Source organism: Caretta caretta, chromosome 10, assembly GCF_965140235.1.
Source record: "Caretta caretta isolate rCarCar2 chromosome 10, rCarCar1.hap1, whole genome shotgun sequence".
NCBI lineage: Eukaryota > Metazoa > Chordata > Testudines > Cheloniidae > Caretta > Caretta caretta.
Window position 1 is genome coordinate 12,326,372 of NC_134215.1, and position 15,133 is coordinate 12,341,504.

A 15,133-nucleotide genomic window follows, 5' to 3' on the forward strand; every position below is an offset into this window, starting at 1 on the left:
CCATGCCCCAGCTTGGAACCCCCTCCTGCAACCCAAACCCTTCATCCCTGGTCCCACCCCAAAGCCCACACCACCAGCCAGAGCCCTCACCCCCTCCAGCACTCCAACCCACTGCCCCAGCCTGGAGCCCCCTTCCACACTCCGAAACCCTTGACTCCACCCCAAACCCCTGATCGCTGGCTGCACCCTCCTCCAGAGCCCTCACCCCCTTCTGCACCCCAACCGTCTGCCCCAGCCCGGTGAAAATGAGTGAGTGAGCAGGGGTGGGGGAGTGCGAGTGACAGAGGGAAGGGGGATGGAGGGAGAAGGGGCGTGCCCTCAGGCAGGGCAGGGGTGTTCAGTTTTCTGCGAGTAGAAAGTTGGCAACCCTAGTTACACTGTTGACTCAGATTTAGCTTGTGATCCACTGTGACCCCCCCCCACACATCCTTTTCCTCAGTATGTGCGATGCCCATGTAGAAAGAGGTAATGTTCCCACAAAGGAGAATAAGATGAGGTTCACACAGTAGTCAAAGTTTGGAGAGAGATGCCAGACAGTAGAGGACTGTTCCAGGTTCTGTCTTAGAATTCGGACCTTAGTGAATTTTTAATTCTTGCCAGATACACTTGCTGGTGGCAACTGTGCCTCAAAAGTCAAAAGGGTGTCTGGAGTGTGCTAATACGGCAAGTGATTCAAGATAAGAGAGCTAATACCACATTTGTGCTAACGCTTTCCATATTCCTGGATTCTGAGGCTATGTTGTGACAGGCAGGCAGCTCTTATTAGCTGTGCAAACTTAATTAGCTCACATCAAAGTTTGTGGAAGACATTTCTCTTGGGAGCCTGTGCTTACCACCAGGCTCAAACTCTGCTTGGAGGTGGTGATATTAATATTGAAAGTACCCATTGCAGGGTTTTTGATGACCTTGCTTGTGTTGATAAAAAGATGCATTTTCCAGGTTTAGCTGGTTATTTTCAGCAGTTTTGTATATAATACTGAAGTGATTTCTCCGGGGGGGGGAAAAAGGGCGAAGGGTGGGGGGGGGGTGACAGAGATTTGCTACAAAGACTAGTCCACTGAAGGCATTCATCCCTGCACTGGGGTTTCAAGGCATATGCTATCAAAAGCTAAGATAAATAAGCCAGCAGTAAGGACTTATACTGGTGGTATCAATGGATCTGGGGAAAGCAGGATGGGGCTGGGGACTGACTTTTCCCAGGTTCGGTGCAAATCAGTGAAGGAATCGTCTCCAGTTCAGCAGCCTGATGTCGGCTGTCAGATCAATAGGCTCCTCTTGCACGCAGGCAGCACACAGTCTGTCGACTCCGCACAATGTAAAGGTAGCAGGGCAGCGCAGTGTGTCCTGGTCACACGTCATTTTTCCTCCAGAGAGTTTATAGCTGCTTCCCACAATCCAAGCAAATGTAAATACCTGTACAAAGCGCAGCTCACCAAAGGATGGCAACCAGCCAGCACAGCTCCCCAATCGCAGGGAGCCCTCACCCACAAAGGCTGATCACGGCAGGCGGATTCCGTCGGCTAACATCCGAGAACTCTGTGTTTGGCCCACTTCTTTCTCTTTGCAGAGCCGGATGACCCTGCTGTGCAGTCTTGATGCTGCACCTTGATCTGGCTTGTGATTGCCTTACAAAGCTAAAGACTTTTAATCAGTTCATCTCCCCCCCCCCTTTTTTTTTTTTCATTTAGGTCACAAACCCTGTGTGTGCATGTGCATATATGTGTGTCACTCTGCTTGTCCTTTGCTTTTTTCCCAGCCTGCTCCTGCAACAGGGATTGTTACATTGCAGAGGAGGAGCTGGTTCACAGGGGCAGTCACTGAGATTGTCCTGTGCAGCTGAGCTGCTGAGAAAGGGGTCAACACATCTGGCTTGAATAGTCACCCTTAGTGGCACACTCAGCAGAGAGGGTAAAGATTTGAATGGGCCATGGAGACTGACCTACCTGGTCAGTCAAGGATGGGGTGAGGCACGCTATTGGTTCATTTTGGGGAAGTTTGCACTGCTTGCACCTTTCCTATGGACTTCTGTCTCCAGCACTGTCAATCCGGCACCTTTCATACACACACAAACCAGAGTGGATTGTGGGTGGAGAAGGCACCAGCTTGGATGATTCCACTGGGGCCACTCCGGAAGGGGAAAGGAATCAGACATGGACTCTTCATCAGCAGCTGGATTCTGGGGGGAAGAGCTACCATTTCCCTCTTTTAGAGCCAGGTTTTGGCTGTTGTTTCCCCCTCACAGCTCCCTAGGATCATTGTTTCATGCACCAACTCCGCTGGGCTGGACATTGTGTGTAGATGCCAGACTCTCGCCTCCCAAAACAAATGTCCTCCTCTCAGCTCACCCATGGTCAGAGATCCCATGGTGGTCAGAGGAAACGCTACAAAGACACACAGAAAGCATATCACAAGAAAACTGATGTGGACATCACAAGCCACCAAGTGACCTCAGTGGCATCACATCCTCCATCAGGCAGTGACACACTTCGAGGAGAAGCGCCTTGCCCTGGAAGCTGAAAAGACACAGAGAAGGAAGGGGAAAGAAAGAACTTTCTCCCAGCAGGCAACTGACCCACCAGGAAATGTTTTTACCTACTGTGGGCAGATCTGAGGTTCCAAGCTTGGACTCCTGCATCATTTCAAGACCCATATGTAAATCTGTGGTAGAGATCATCCTCAAATCGAGGAATTGCTGTTGATGATGATGTTCCCTAGGGCACTGTGCCCAGCTTTGGGGTAAATTAAAGATGGCTTCTGGCTATTGGTCAATAGAAATGTCCCAAGTTTTGCCCCTTTGTCCTGTCTGCTGGATGGTTTCTTTTCATTCTGTGTGTTGGCCCTATCAGGGTAGCTGTGGGACCAGTGAAGGCCTAATCCCTCCACCCCATCTGAGCAGCAAGCAGCAGGGAGAAGGAGCAGCAGATGTGGTAAGTAGTCCTGTCTCAGGGCATAGCCAGTGTCTGGAGTCAGATGTTTTTACCCACATCGGCCTGCAGCCAGCGTGACTTCTTCACATGCACTGGTGCCATCCCCACCTCCCCTCCAAGCCTGGCTGAAGTAAGCTGAAGTACAGCTTTTCAAGGCTACACGGTACTCTAAACACCATAAACTATTGGAAGTGAGGGTGCCTCCCATCAAAATGACACAGCTCTGTGCATGCAGTGCCTGACAGCCCCCATATTGCATAGAAGAGCCTTGTGAGGACTGACCCTGCCAAACTCTCTATCCAAAGTCAAGATGTTTACTTCTAAATAAATAAATAAATCTCTGCCTCAGCTGATGCCTATTTCAGGCTGAGTAGCAACCTGAGACCGTAACAAACCCTTGGCATTTGCCTTCACTTCGCAGGAGATGGTACTCCCTGTAGGGCAGAACTGAAGTGCTTTGGTTTAGAGCAGCATAGGAGAAGCCTAGGACTGAACAAGCATTGAGACTGAATCCCCCTCTCACCCTGTGTGTGCTGGGTCCCACCAGCTTATAGTTAAGGGTTTTTGATTCTGTGGCATGTGATCTGAGCGGTCAGCAGATGGGCAGAGAGTTCAGCCTGATTCTGACTGAGCAGGACTAATAATAAAGACTAAGGGGAAGTTGCCTCGTGTCCCATCCCATGTGGTGGCTCCTGCTGCTGCTGTTCTCTTGCAGGAAAAGTTGTGAGCAGCCTTCTGGTCTTGAGTCCAGCCCCTGTTCTTCCTACTCGAATGAAAGCATACACTGGAAATGCGTGCCGTATTGCTGTCAAATGCATGTTGCACACAAGTGGGGACATTTGATATTTGGTTGTGCTGATATGTGTGAAGTGATGCTTCCTCTTCCCTAGTGGACACTTCCTCATTGCCTGGCAGACACTAGCCTCTCATCATGGTGAGGTAGCCCAGTGCCCTCCACTACTATCCAGTGGCCAGTTTTTGCCCTAGATCTGTGCTCCTGAAGGCAAAATAGGTTAATGAAAATGAATTGTGAACAGATTCCTGCAGGTTAGTTCAGTCATTGAGGAAGGAGCTGAACAACTAAACTGAGGCCATTTGGGTAGCTCAAGCTTATTCTCCTTATTTTATGTTGGAAGCTGTCACTTAGGATTAGTCATACGTCTTCACTGTAGCTTCTGAGGGTACATCTACACTGCAGCCGGCAGTGTGCTTCCCAGCTCAGGCAGGCAAACACGTGCTGGCTCCGCTCAAGCTAACACACTAAAAGTAGGAGTGTTGCCAGGGGTCACGCAGGTGGTGACTCAGGCTAGCCACCCAAGTGCATGTCCAGGGGCTCTGGGCAGGTTTGTACTCAGGAAGCTAGTCTGAGCTGCCACCAGTGCTGCCCCCTGTGGGTTAGTGCTAGCAGAGCAAGCGCATCTGTCTAGCCGAGCTGAGACGCGCCCACCTAGCTGCCGTGTAGACATACCTCAGGCTTTCCTCCGCCATAGATGAGGTACTAGGTGGAATGAGTGATCTTGCAGGTCCTTCTGTGGCACACTTGGCTCACAGGAAAGGGACTCAGCAGGCCAGCGTGAGAGCACGAGGGGCAATGCAGGATGGCCAGTCTCAGGAGCTTTCCAGTCACTGTCTGCAACCAGTGTGGGTAACACCCAGAATGCTTATGAGCCATCATCCTAACACCACAGTGGCCACCTTTTTTCTGCAGCATGCCAGAAACCCAAGTTAGCTGTGATACGACCTTGAGTGCCAATCTGAAACACGCATCACCCTCATGCTGTCTCCCTCTCCACCACCCCTCCCGTGCTCCTCTTGTCTTCCTCCATCCTTTTACTTTCTCTGTCTCCCCCTCCCCTCCCCCTCCTTCTCACCGCACACCCTCTCGCTGTCCTGCCCCAAGCCGGCCCCGTGAAGGAGCTCTCCTCACACTGCTGCCCCATGTGCTGCACCACTTGTGGCCTCCTGGCCTCCCCGGACTCTGGAAATGTGGGCAGATGCTCGCAGTCCCATCGATTCATTATTCCTGCTCAGACCTACTGAAATGAGAGAGGACACAGCATGCTGTTTTGAAGAGTCCATAGTACCAGGAAACCCACAATGCAGGAGGTCACACTGGTGGTCCCAAGAGGTTTACAAATAGCCACAAGTCCAGTGTTCCTTAGAATAAGATCACAATTTCACACTTCCAGCTTGTCCTGCTCGCTTTTCCCCAGCGAAGTGACCGGAATGATCTAGGAATGCAGGCTGGCTTTGGAGGAATTCCTGCCTGCTTAAGTCCTAGTTCTCCTAGCACGGAGTCCTCATAGTTATGGTTATAGTGCACTAGCTCTGACAGGACTTAAAAAGAACTCTGGTCTTACCAGTTGTCGCAGCAACTAGTGGCGTAGGAGCTCTCAGACCTCTTCCTCTCCTAGCAAGAGTCCCTGTAGAAAATGTTGTAGGAGCACTATCTTTGGTTGACAAGTATGAAAGAGGTGGCTTCACAGGGAACGGTGCTGACTTCTTTGCGAGACTTAGCAGCAGTGACTGTTGCGCCGTTCCCTCCTTTCTCGCAGTTTCCCAGAATAACCTTACTGCATCTTCCTTGACAGCAACAGACAGGGAAGGTTACTTGTGTGTGAATGACTCCCGGTCCTTGCTGATGAGGGTTTGGAGTTTCTGTTCTCATTCCATCTGGGGAAGCTGGAAGGGAGACAGTTGTCTGAAGCACATCACTAGGCTACCTCATTGCAGATTGACCGGGGACGGAAAGTTCTGGAGAGCACTGTCGGTTGCCCCCGATTCCAGCAGAGGGGATCGTCATGAGTTGTGTTCAGTACTGGACTTTGCAATTCAAGATAACTCTTTAAATAGCAACGTTCCTCAGTCTGTAGTCACTGGCTCAACGCCCAGGGAAAACAGTGGGTTGAAAATACGAACCGCTAACTTTTATTTAGTGCTTTCCAGCTGTACATCTGTTTGTTTGAAAACATTAATCAATATAACCACTGGCAAAAAAGTACCTGCCTGTACTCCTCATTCTTACCTGTGTGGCAAACGTGGCAGCTGTGGGTTGTTTTCTGTAGGTAATTAAAAAGGCAAAGGGCTGAGGTTCAATTATTTGACTTTTTCTTTTCCTTTATTTGCTTTTCTTCGCTTAATATAAAAATTGGCTACAGCTTTATCTCTTCTGGTTAAAAATGGTTTCTCCTTAGACTGTGGTCTTCTCTGATCTCACGAGCTAAGTAGGGTCCGGCTTGGTTAGCACTTGGATGGGAAAACTCCGGATGGTGGAGGAAATGGTGTGGGTGTTTATGTAGAATTCTTCCTTCTGAGTCAGAACTGAGCCCTAGCATGGCATTGAGAAATGGTGTGTTGTTGCAGGTTTTGCACTGTAGAAGAGATGAAAAGTCACTTGTGGTTCTTAAGGTTGTAAGGCACTTTTCAAACGAAATGACTTGCTAGGCCCAGCATTGCACCAAATGTTAACGTAATTGCATTCTGCCTACCTAAATTCCACCTGTATGTGCATCTGGACATAGATGGTATTCTTTGCTTCCTGTTCTAAACTGGTTTAGTGTTGATGTACGCTGTTAAGCCGCGGCTGAATGGTAAATAATATCAGTGGTATTTCAAAGCACTTTTCAGACAATAACTAATTAACCCAGCTTGATGCTTATGTGGGTGAAGTGATCCCACTGTGCTATTTGTACATCAGTTTAAGTTTGTACATTGCTCTGAGATCATTTGGAATGAAAGGTCCCATGCACGTGATCATCATTATTATTATTGTTATTAAAATGTGCAGTGTGCCAGCCACTCTTCTTGGATGCCTATTTTGTGTGAGTTCAGCACAGCTGCCTCCTACATCCCAGATGTTCTGGTTAAAAAGAAAGGCAAGGAAAAGGCATGGGGTCACTGGAGGAGCCTCCTTGAATCTTGCAAGAAGCATATCAGGAAATCACCAGACCCTTCATAGCATAAAGTTTCTTGAACAGCAGATGTGAGGCCAGTGAGTACTGTAGTTATCTGAAGCAGCTGGAAACATCTGGTTTGGATTTCTGATTGTGGATTACATGGATGACTGAGCTAGCACAAAAGATTCTGACTGATACAATAGCTTACTCCTGCATATGCATTCACATAGACTAGATACAGAAGAAGTGAAATTCTTGGTCACATTTTCCTACTGTCCGTCACCTTGCATGTTTTGGGAGGGACCATTCCATTTTGCACTCAAAAGCTGCAGCATAAATGAGGGACAGATTCTCAGTCATCTTCCCACCTTTTTATTCTGGCTGAGCCAGAAGAAAGAGACAACACTTCTGATCAGTGTAATTTACTCATTGTTGCACTTTTGATTGCTCCTTAGGTTGGCTTATATTGTACCCTGCTCTGTTTTCTGTTCCTCCAGGGGCTTATGTTATCTGTTGGAGAAAGCTTATGGGAAGCTGGGAGAGAAGGAAGGAAAAGGAATCCATGGTCAATATACTTACATTTACAACAGTCTTTTCTGATTTTTATACATCATTTTGCTGGACAATGTCATTGCTTTCTGAGTGATTGTCTCTCTTCTCCCCCCCCCCCCATGTGTGTTATCTGTCACTCCTATTGGATGCATCCAGACGTGTGTATCTTACTACCTGGGTGAGACCTCTTCTTTCCAGGCAAAGCAGGTCTGCACTTTGCAGTGTCATGACATAAGAGTGCCCTCAATTGGCTTTTCCTTCCCTCTCAAGTGTTTGCAAAGCAAGCAAGAAAGAAACAGTGGAAGGTTTCCTCCATTATTGCAAGCTCTGTTTAAAGACCCTGCAAGCTCTGCTGTCCTTAATTGCATCATTTCTTCTGAGTGGTTTCAACAGTTACTGAGCCACTTTGGTAGGCGAAGGCAGAAAGAATAATGCGGTGTGTCAGAGTTTGGAGGGAAATGCTGCTGAATGGGGAATTGGGATTAAAGAGTAGCAGAGGAGGAGATTAGAATCCTGGAATTGTTGAGAGAATGGGACATAAATTGAGTGGGCAAAAAGAAAGAGTCAGAGAGAAGAAACAGCCAGCCTGTATGTTTTTAACAAGTGCCACTAATTTGTTCTATTCTTGAGATTCTCCCAGCACTGATGGTTTAGTGGAGGCCCACAATTTGGAAATAAATGTAATTTTTGTTTTTCAACAGCTCAGGGCCCAGGCAAGTATCAAATAGCTTCAGTTTCAAATCAAAACGAGATTGCTGTGGTTATGCTGTTGTCGTACCCGTTCCGCTGCTGTGGTCTCTGTGAGCAAGAAGCATCTTTGGGGAGCAGGTCCAGCTAGGCTTGGTTGCTATGGTAAAGTCTCTGCTGAAGCCTGTTCTCCATCTGTAATTGCTATTCAGCAGCTGTTTCCAATAGTCGTCTCAAGGAGCTCATGCAAGTTAGGGACATGAAGTCCCTCGCGGTATCTCTGTCTTCACCAGGGCTCACCTCTGACAAGTGACATGCATTAGCTTCTAAACTCTCCAGTAATTAAGCTGGTTTGAGACGCCTTTTGCTGAAAGTTAAAGCTGCGGGACAGGGGGAAGTGGCAACTTTAAAAATCAATATTGCAAATGCAATGCAAAAGAGTGTAATTAGCATGTTTTGCAGGGCCTATTAATTCCTCTGAAATGCTGTTTATTAGGCAGAAGAACTCGGGAGCCCATCAGTGGATTAAACAGGTTCTGTAATGAAATGTAAATGGTGTAATTGGGCTTGTTCTGAAAGTATTTATTCTTCAACCTGCGACCTGCTTGATTGCGGTTTGACAACACGAAGGAGTGTGCATCTCTTCGTTAATGACAGCTAATTCCCCAGAGCTAATGGAGTGGGATGCTCAGCCGCCTGGTTCCGGGAATGGCAGGTCATGTCTGGAGCTCTGCAGTGATTGGCACCAATCCGAGCACAATGTAACTTTAATTACAGTAATTCCAAATCCAAAGCAAGCATTTAGCTGCCAGAGAGAGGCTCTTAATTTTGCAAATAGATGCTGTCTAATAGGCTGACCTTTTATTAGACAAATATTGGTTTAGGTAAGAATGCCATCCTCCAAGAGGCAGGTAACATTGCTGGCTCCCATTAGCTCAGTGAAAATGACAGTACAGTCTCACTGCCAGGTGAAGCATATGGATTGGCTCATAAAGTATGATATACAGAAGCCATGAGTGAAATGTGGTGTTGTGCAGTATTTAAATAGTCTTTACACTGAGGCATGGAATTCCTTTTCCTGGAACAGCTGGTCCTTATGAGTGAGTGTTTGTTTCCATAAACTACAGGATTTTGTTTCCTTCCAGCAAACCATCTTATCCGAGCTGAAAGATGCGGGATACGTCCAAACAGAAAAGAAAGTTCCCTCTGGTCTTGATTCTAACTGGAGTTAGACACACTGCACTCTTTCATCTTACATTACTGCAGTTTCTCTGTAATTACCAACACTTGTGCTTACTACTATCTATGTCCCACTCACTTCAGCTCAGGTGTGTATGCATAGCCAGAAGACAGCTGTGTCCTTCAAGGCTAAAGTGGAGGTGAGCTCTCCTCTGAGAAGGAACGGGTAGAGACAATGAAGGACGGTTGTGGAATAAGGAGGGGAAATGGGCCTCCACGAAGCTGATGAATCAGTAAGGAGAACCTCGCTTCCATACCTCCACCAAACTATGCGGTGTCCAGCTGTGTCTGCTATGCCACTAGCCTTCCTGTAAGCAGCGACCTTGTTAGAGTAGAAATGAGCCCAAGCAGCGAAGATGATATCCAAACATTCCCAAAGCTAAGGAAGTGGTATGTGGATCCAGGGGTAGGCCTTTGGTTTAGGGCCATCTCTACCTGAGGAAGCGCGGAGTTGTGTGGTCTTTAACGGAGTTGTGTGAGAGTGGAAGCAGTACAATGTTATCAATAAGTTGCCTCCTTTTTTTCTCCTCTGATCTTTCTCCTTAGCCTCCTTCCCTCTGTGAGCAGTGTGCGAAAAGGTGGGAGTGAAGCAGCATTAGTAGATCTGTTTGCACTGAGGACCTCTGAATCAGCTGGTGCTGCAAGGAGTAGACCTATCAAGGACAGCTTGGGGAGGGAAGGTTGGAATGCAGTTGCACTCCAGGTAGCATCCAATGGAAGAAGCTGTGATTGTTCGCTATTTGGCTACCTGAACAAGTGAATAAGAATGAGCAGTCAGAAGGATTTAATGAATCTCAGAGAGAACTGGAAGCTGCAGGATCAGATGCCATTAGGCAGTGGCATCTGATACCTACTAATTGGCTGAAACTAGACCAGCAAAGAGGAGAGGGTTGAAGGCAGAATGATGAGCGGGAGAGGACAGGAGAAAGTAACATAACAGGCCAAGCTTATAACCTTTTACCAGCAGATGGCTTCCCCATCAGACTAATTAATCTTGATACAGAGACCACGTTCCCTGGATGTGGTCACACTCCTGTTCATGTTTATAAAGTCCTCTGTGCTCCTGAGGACTAATTCTGTGCTTCACAGAGAGTAAATCCACAAGCACACAGCTGACAGCCTTGGGCTGTTACAGCAGCACAGCCTCTGACTGCATCGCAACTGCCATGGAACAGAACTCCACCTCAGGCAAACACGACTCAGTGGCTGCTACTCTGTTCCCTAACGTGTGGAAGATGTAGCTGCTGAGCCCTAGGAAGAAGTCTGACAGGAAGGACCAAGAGCAGAGTTTCATGGCAAGCAGTAGAATGTCCCTGGGTCATCATTAGGAAGGCCTTAGTCTCTAGGTTTATTGATCCCCTTCACGGGGACACCCACTAACATGCACCATCACAATTCTTTTCTCTTCTAGCCCCATGGGGTGACTCGGTGGCCTGCCCCTGCCTTTTCTGCGTAGTCTCAGCTTTGATCCTGCAGTCAGCAAGGTCTTTGGTGTGCTAAACATTTTCAAAAAAAATTTTAACAGGTAAACGTAAGACCATAGGCAAAAACGAGCCAGGACTGCATCTGGCCTGTAATGCCAACAATAAACCCAAATAGGAGATAAATGTTATTTCTATAAAGAAGCCAAATCTTCGGTGGTGTTATTTAAACTTGCAGCTTCCAAGCATTCTTGCCATACTACAGAATGTGACTCTCCAAATTCAGACACTGTTTTGTGCACACCAGTTGTGTGAACATTGGAAGTGTTCAGGTCCTAACTGTGTCTTGTCTCGGTATTTGGGGTTGCCTGAAAGAGAGTCATACGTCTTAATTTTTTCAATAACATATGATCAAGCCTTTTGTGCCTGAATTTGTGCATAGGCAAAGAACCCTTGTGCATGCAGCACAGGAAAACTACTCAAGTGTTTTGCATGCAGAAATCAGAGGAAGCAGCATTGTCCAGTGATTAGACCTGAATTCTGTTCCTGACTTGCTGTGTAAGCTTGGGCAAGTCACTTGACATAATCTGTCTGTGCCTCAAAGCTGTATATAGAGTACAGATAATAAAAATGCCCTGTATCTAAAGGAGATGATACTTGCTTGTCTTTTTAAAGCACTTTGCAATCATCAAATGAAAAGCGATATATAACATCAAAGTATGATCCTCGTACCTGCAGAGTGCAGGACATGAATGATCAAAAGCCAGGGCCCTTGCCTCCTGGGAATACTGTACCTTGTGAGTACCTGTCTGGCTGCCCTTCTTGGCCATTTATTTTTAAAAAGAAAGATTAGGACAGTCCCACCAGGAGCTTAGAGTGATCTGCCAGCATTGTAAAATCAGTCAGTCCAAAGCGAGTTGTGGCAGGCTGAGTGGGGCTAAGGCAGCATGAGGGCCTAATGCCCATATTGTGACTCCACCCAAGGAGCCTTGGCTCTTGATATTTGGACATAGTTGTGGCTAGTCCAACATTTGTAAGGCAGGATGATGAAACCTCAGATTGCCCCTCTCCTTTCTTATCCCCCTTTTCTAATTTCTCTCCTCAAAACCCCCCACAAACACCACCACCTTCTTCCCCTTTTGAAGCTCACCCCCACAAAAAACAAACCACCCACTTCATGACATGTTTTAAGAGTATGTAATACGTTGTTTGAAATACCCCTGTAGCCTTGTAGAAGCACAGAGCAATGGAGTGCTTTATCTGAATACGCCCATTCTGCCAGCCACTACCCTCTACCCCTTGTGCTGGTCTCCCTTCATGCGTTTTGTCTAGTCCTGGATGGAAAGCTCTTCAAGGAAGGGACTATGCCTCTCTTATGTTCTCGCAAGCATGCGCTGCAATTTGGGCATTAAACAAGAAATAAATAATGATGACAGAGAGCCATCAACTGGATTAACTGTTGCTCCCATAAATAAGTGAGATTTTTGGCTTGAGAGGGAGCAAGTTTTTCAGCCTGTCCGCACCCGGGGCGAGCAGCAGTTTCTGGTCATTAACGTGGAACTTTGATCTCTGAAGTAAGAGATTGTTCTCTCGTGCCCCATTGGCATGGGGCACCAATGACAGACTGACAGCAGTAAAGCGTGGCCATTTGAGAGGCTCCTCCAGCATTTTACTCCGATTAGAACTCCGACAGGAGCCATTAGAAAGCAAGAAGTGATGGAATGGCAGGTTATGTGACCACTGTGACTCGTTAATGTAACAAAATTTATGTCCAGAGTACTGAGCAGTACTGGTGGGAACCAACTCTTAAGAGTTGATTTCTTTCCCTTCCCCATGCTGCTATTGCCTAAAGGCCTCCGTGGGAAACACACTGCTTTCTTTAATTGCCTCCTGCTTTTACAGTGAGCATCCTCGATCCATTTGTAGAGCTCTGGCTATGTTGTTGGGAGTGGAGTTAACGTTGTCCTTCTACACCTGTAAGGTTGTGCCTCTTTGCACCCGTATTTGTGAATGGCAGCCTTCTGTTAAACCAGTAAACTGAAAAAGCAATCACATAGAAATATGTATCTTGCAGTCTCTAATCTGTAGGTGTGTTTGTTGCCAACGTCCCCTTTGTCAGGGTATCATAGGGGCAAGAGGAAAAACAGAGGGGTGATGAGGGAAGGCTGTTCCTTATTGAATACCAGTCCGCTTCCAGAAAACCAACAGACAACAATTCTAAAGTGAAGGGGGGGAAATGAGCTCTCACTGTTAGCACAGCTGTAGGACTGGTAAGTAGAGACTAGATCTTGTCAGCTGTAGGCCATCAGGTCAAATCTGGCCCAGGTCATTAGTGACAGAAAATCATTCCCTTTGGACAGCAGCTTCTCTCTGGGAAAGAAGTTCCTAGAGAGAAGGAACGTACTCAAAACGGAAACCACCACCCTGGTTGGCAGGTTGTCAACACACTACCCCCCACTATGCTGGCTGTTGGCAGAAAGGTTGGGGATTTGACTGAGGCACCCTTGCTCAGAGCAAGGGTTCAGGCTTGCTGGCAAGGCACTTGGAGAAAGCAGGCATGGCTGCCACCTTGTGGCGCTTGTTCTGTGGATTATTAGCGTCGAGTTTCCACTGTTCACAATCAGTTCCTTCCACCAGTGCCAAATTCACTTTAAATTAAACAACACAGGTACTTGGACAGGTGGCCCATGTGCTGAGCTTTATGTTTGTCACTGCTGGTGGGGAGAAAAAAATCTCTGCTCTTTATAACTGGGGAAAAATCCAGAGGCTATGGGCTTTGGAATCCTGCTCTTTAAACAGACTGAGGCAGTGTTTTAAATCCCCCATTTCCTGAGCACCCTTAAGTCCTGTTGTGCTAAGTGTCAGTTCAACATGTACAGAACACCTGGAAGACAGAGGAGAGGAAGAAAAGCAGCAGAAGAATGAAACAAACAAAAAATCCTATTGTCTTTGGTACCATTTTTTCCATTTTATTGACACCAAGCCGTGACCTCTGCCTTCCCTCCCCTGTCTGCGTCCTTTACATAAAGCAGATTCAGATGATATGGGAAGAGCACGGGCCACTCACAGCACCTGCAGCATGTCTGCTGCTTCCCAGTTGTTTCCTCCTTTGCTGCTGTAACGTTGGATCCTTTATCCTGAACTCCATTAAGCTGAGATCTGATGCTCGTTAATGGTCCAGTACCTCCTAATTTGAATTTATAAACTTGCATTGCTAGTTGCTGGACTGGCCTTCCCCTTTTCCACGCCAATACCTAGTGTAGATCCTGGCACCCCTCTCCCTTTGTCGCTCTACTGACACAATTATCACATGGCTGCACAGCCCTGACACAGATGTAATTACAGTCATTTTTGATGTCTGGAACCACCATTACCAGTCAATTTAGAGCAAATCAAAATATGCCTGCCACTGCACTCCAGTTCAGAGTGAGGAGAGATGATTAATGATAAATGCAGCCTGCTCGTGCCTACCATGAGCTTCTTGAAGAGACACTTTTGCTACCTTGAAGCAGTGCAAATGTGGGAGGAATCAAAGAATCAAGGTGACAGCCCAGCCCAGCTGTTCCCACCCTGCTTCCCTACCCCTTCAAGGTAATGATGGAAGGATGTCCCTTAGGAATCCCACAGAGGAAGAGGCAGTTGTACCAAGGAGTTGTGGTGCTGCATGTGGGCACTGGCTCCATCACTTGCACACAGGCTATTTCCCTATAAAAACGATGGTGAAACCTAGCAGTACTGAGCAGCTAATGTTGGTGCTAGCAGGCCTGACTGAAAGAATGAAAGAGTCAGAGGGCAGTGTTGGGATGAGGTCAGAGAAAGCAGGGGTTCCAGGTACCGTGGCAAGGGGCGGGAGAGCATGTACTGACGGTGAGCTAGCAGCAGCAAGAGAAGAGAGGACACGGTTAGGGCAGCATTGAGTGGAGGGAAAAGATTGGCTCTTGTTAAGAGCAGCATTGGAGAAGAGATGTCCCATAGATCAATAGTCGTACAGAGGAGCAGTAGGTGGGGGACAGGACATGCTGTAAATGTAATATGTCCAGGAGAGTGCAGGCTTGTCTACACGGTCAGCCAGTGCATGGAAAGCCAGGGTGTGAATGTAAAATGCTCTAGTTAACCAGTGATTTACATTTACAGCTTGGCTTCAGGCGCCGACACAGCATCTTCTCCAAAGAGCTTCAGCCCCTCCAGGGGGGGGCAATCAGGGACACGCTGTGGAGAATGCTGTTTATTACTGAAAATCCCACAGTGGGCTTATTGCTTTTGCTCTTTAAGAGGTCGCTAGCTATCTCAACACCTGTCTCCTCTCAAGGCTCTTTGCCAGCTCTTTTCTCCTCCAAGGCTGTTTGGTTTTTTTTTCTGCCCATCATGCCGATTACCTAAATATAATCATCTCTTCCCCTAATACTAACTG

At 47.3% G+C, this 15,133-nt stretch overlaps 1 protein-coding gene across 4 annotated transcripts in view; it reads left to right on the top strand.

The window, feature by feature from the left end:
* MAD1L1 (mitotic arrest deficient 1 like 1) overlaps nt 1–15,133 on the top strand; it is a 563,294-nt gene that overhangs the window by 489,296 nt on the left and 58,865 nt on the right. For 3 of the 4 annotated variants that reach the window (XM_048868281.2, XM_048868284.2, XM_048868283.2), the window contains one exon: nt 2,847–2,927. The exons of the other annotated variant lie outside the window; for it this stretch is intronic. In XM_048868281.2, coding sequence (XP_048724238.1) covers nt 2,847–2,927 — 81 coding nt within the window. The remainder of the gene's footprint in view (nt 1–2,846; nt 2,928–15,133) is intronic. 4 annotated transcript variants of the gene reach the window in all.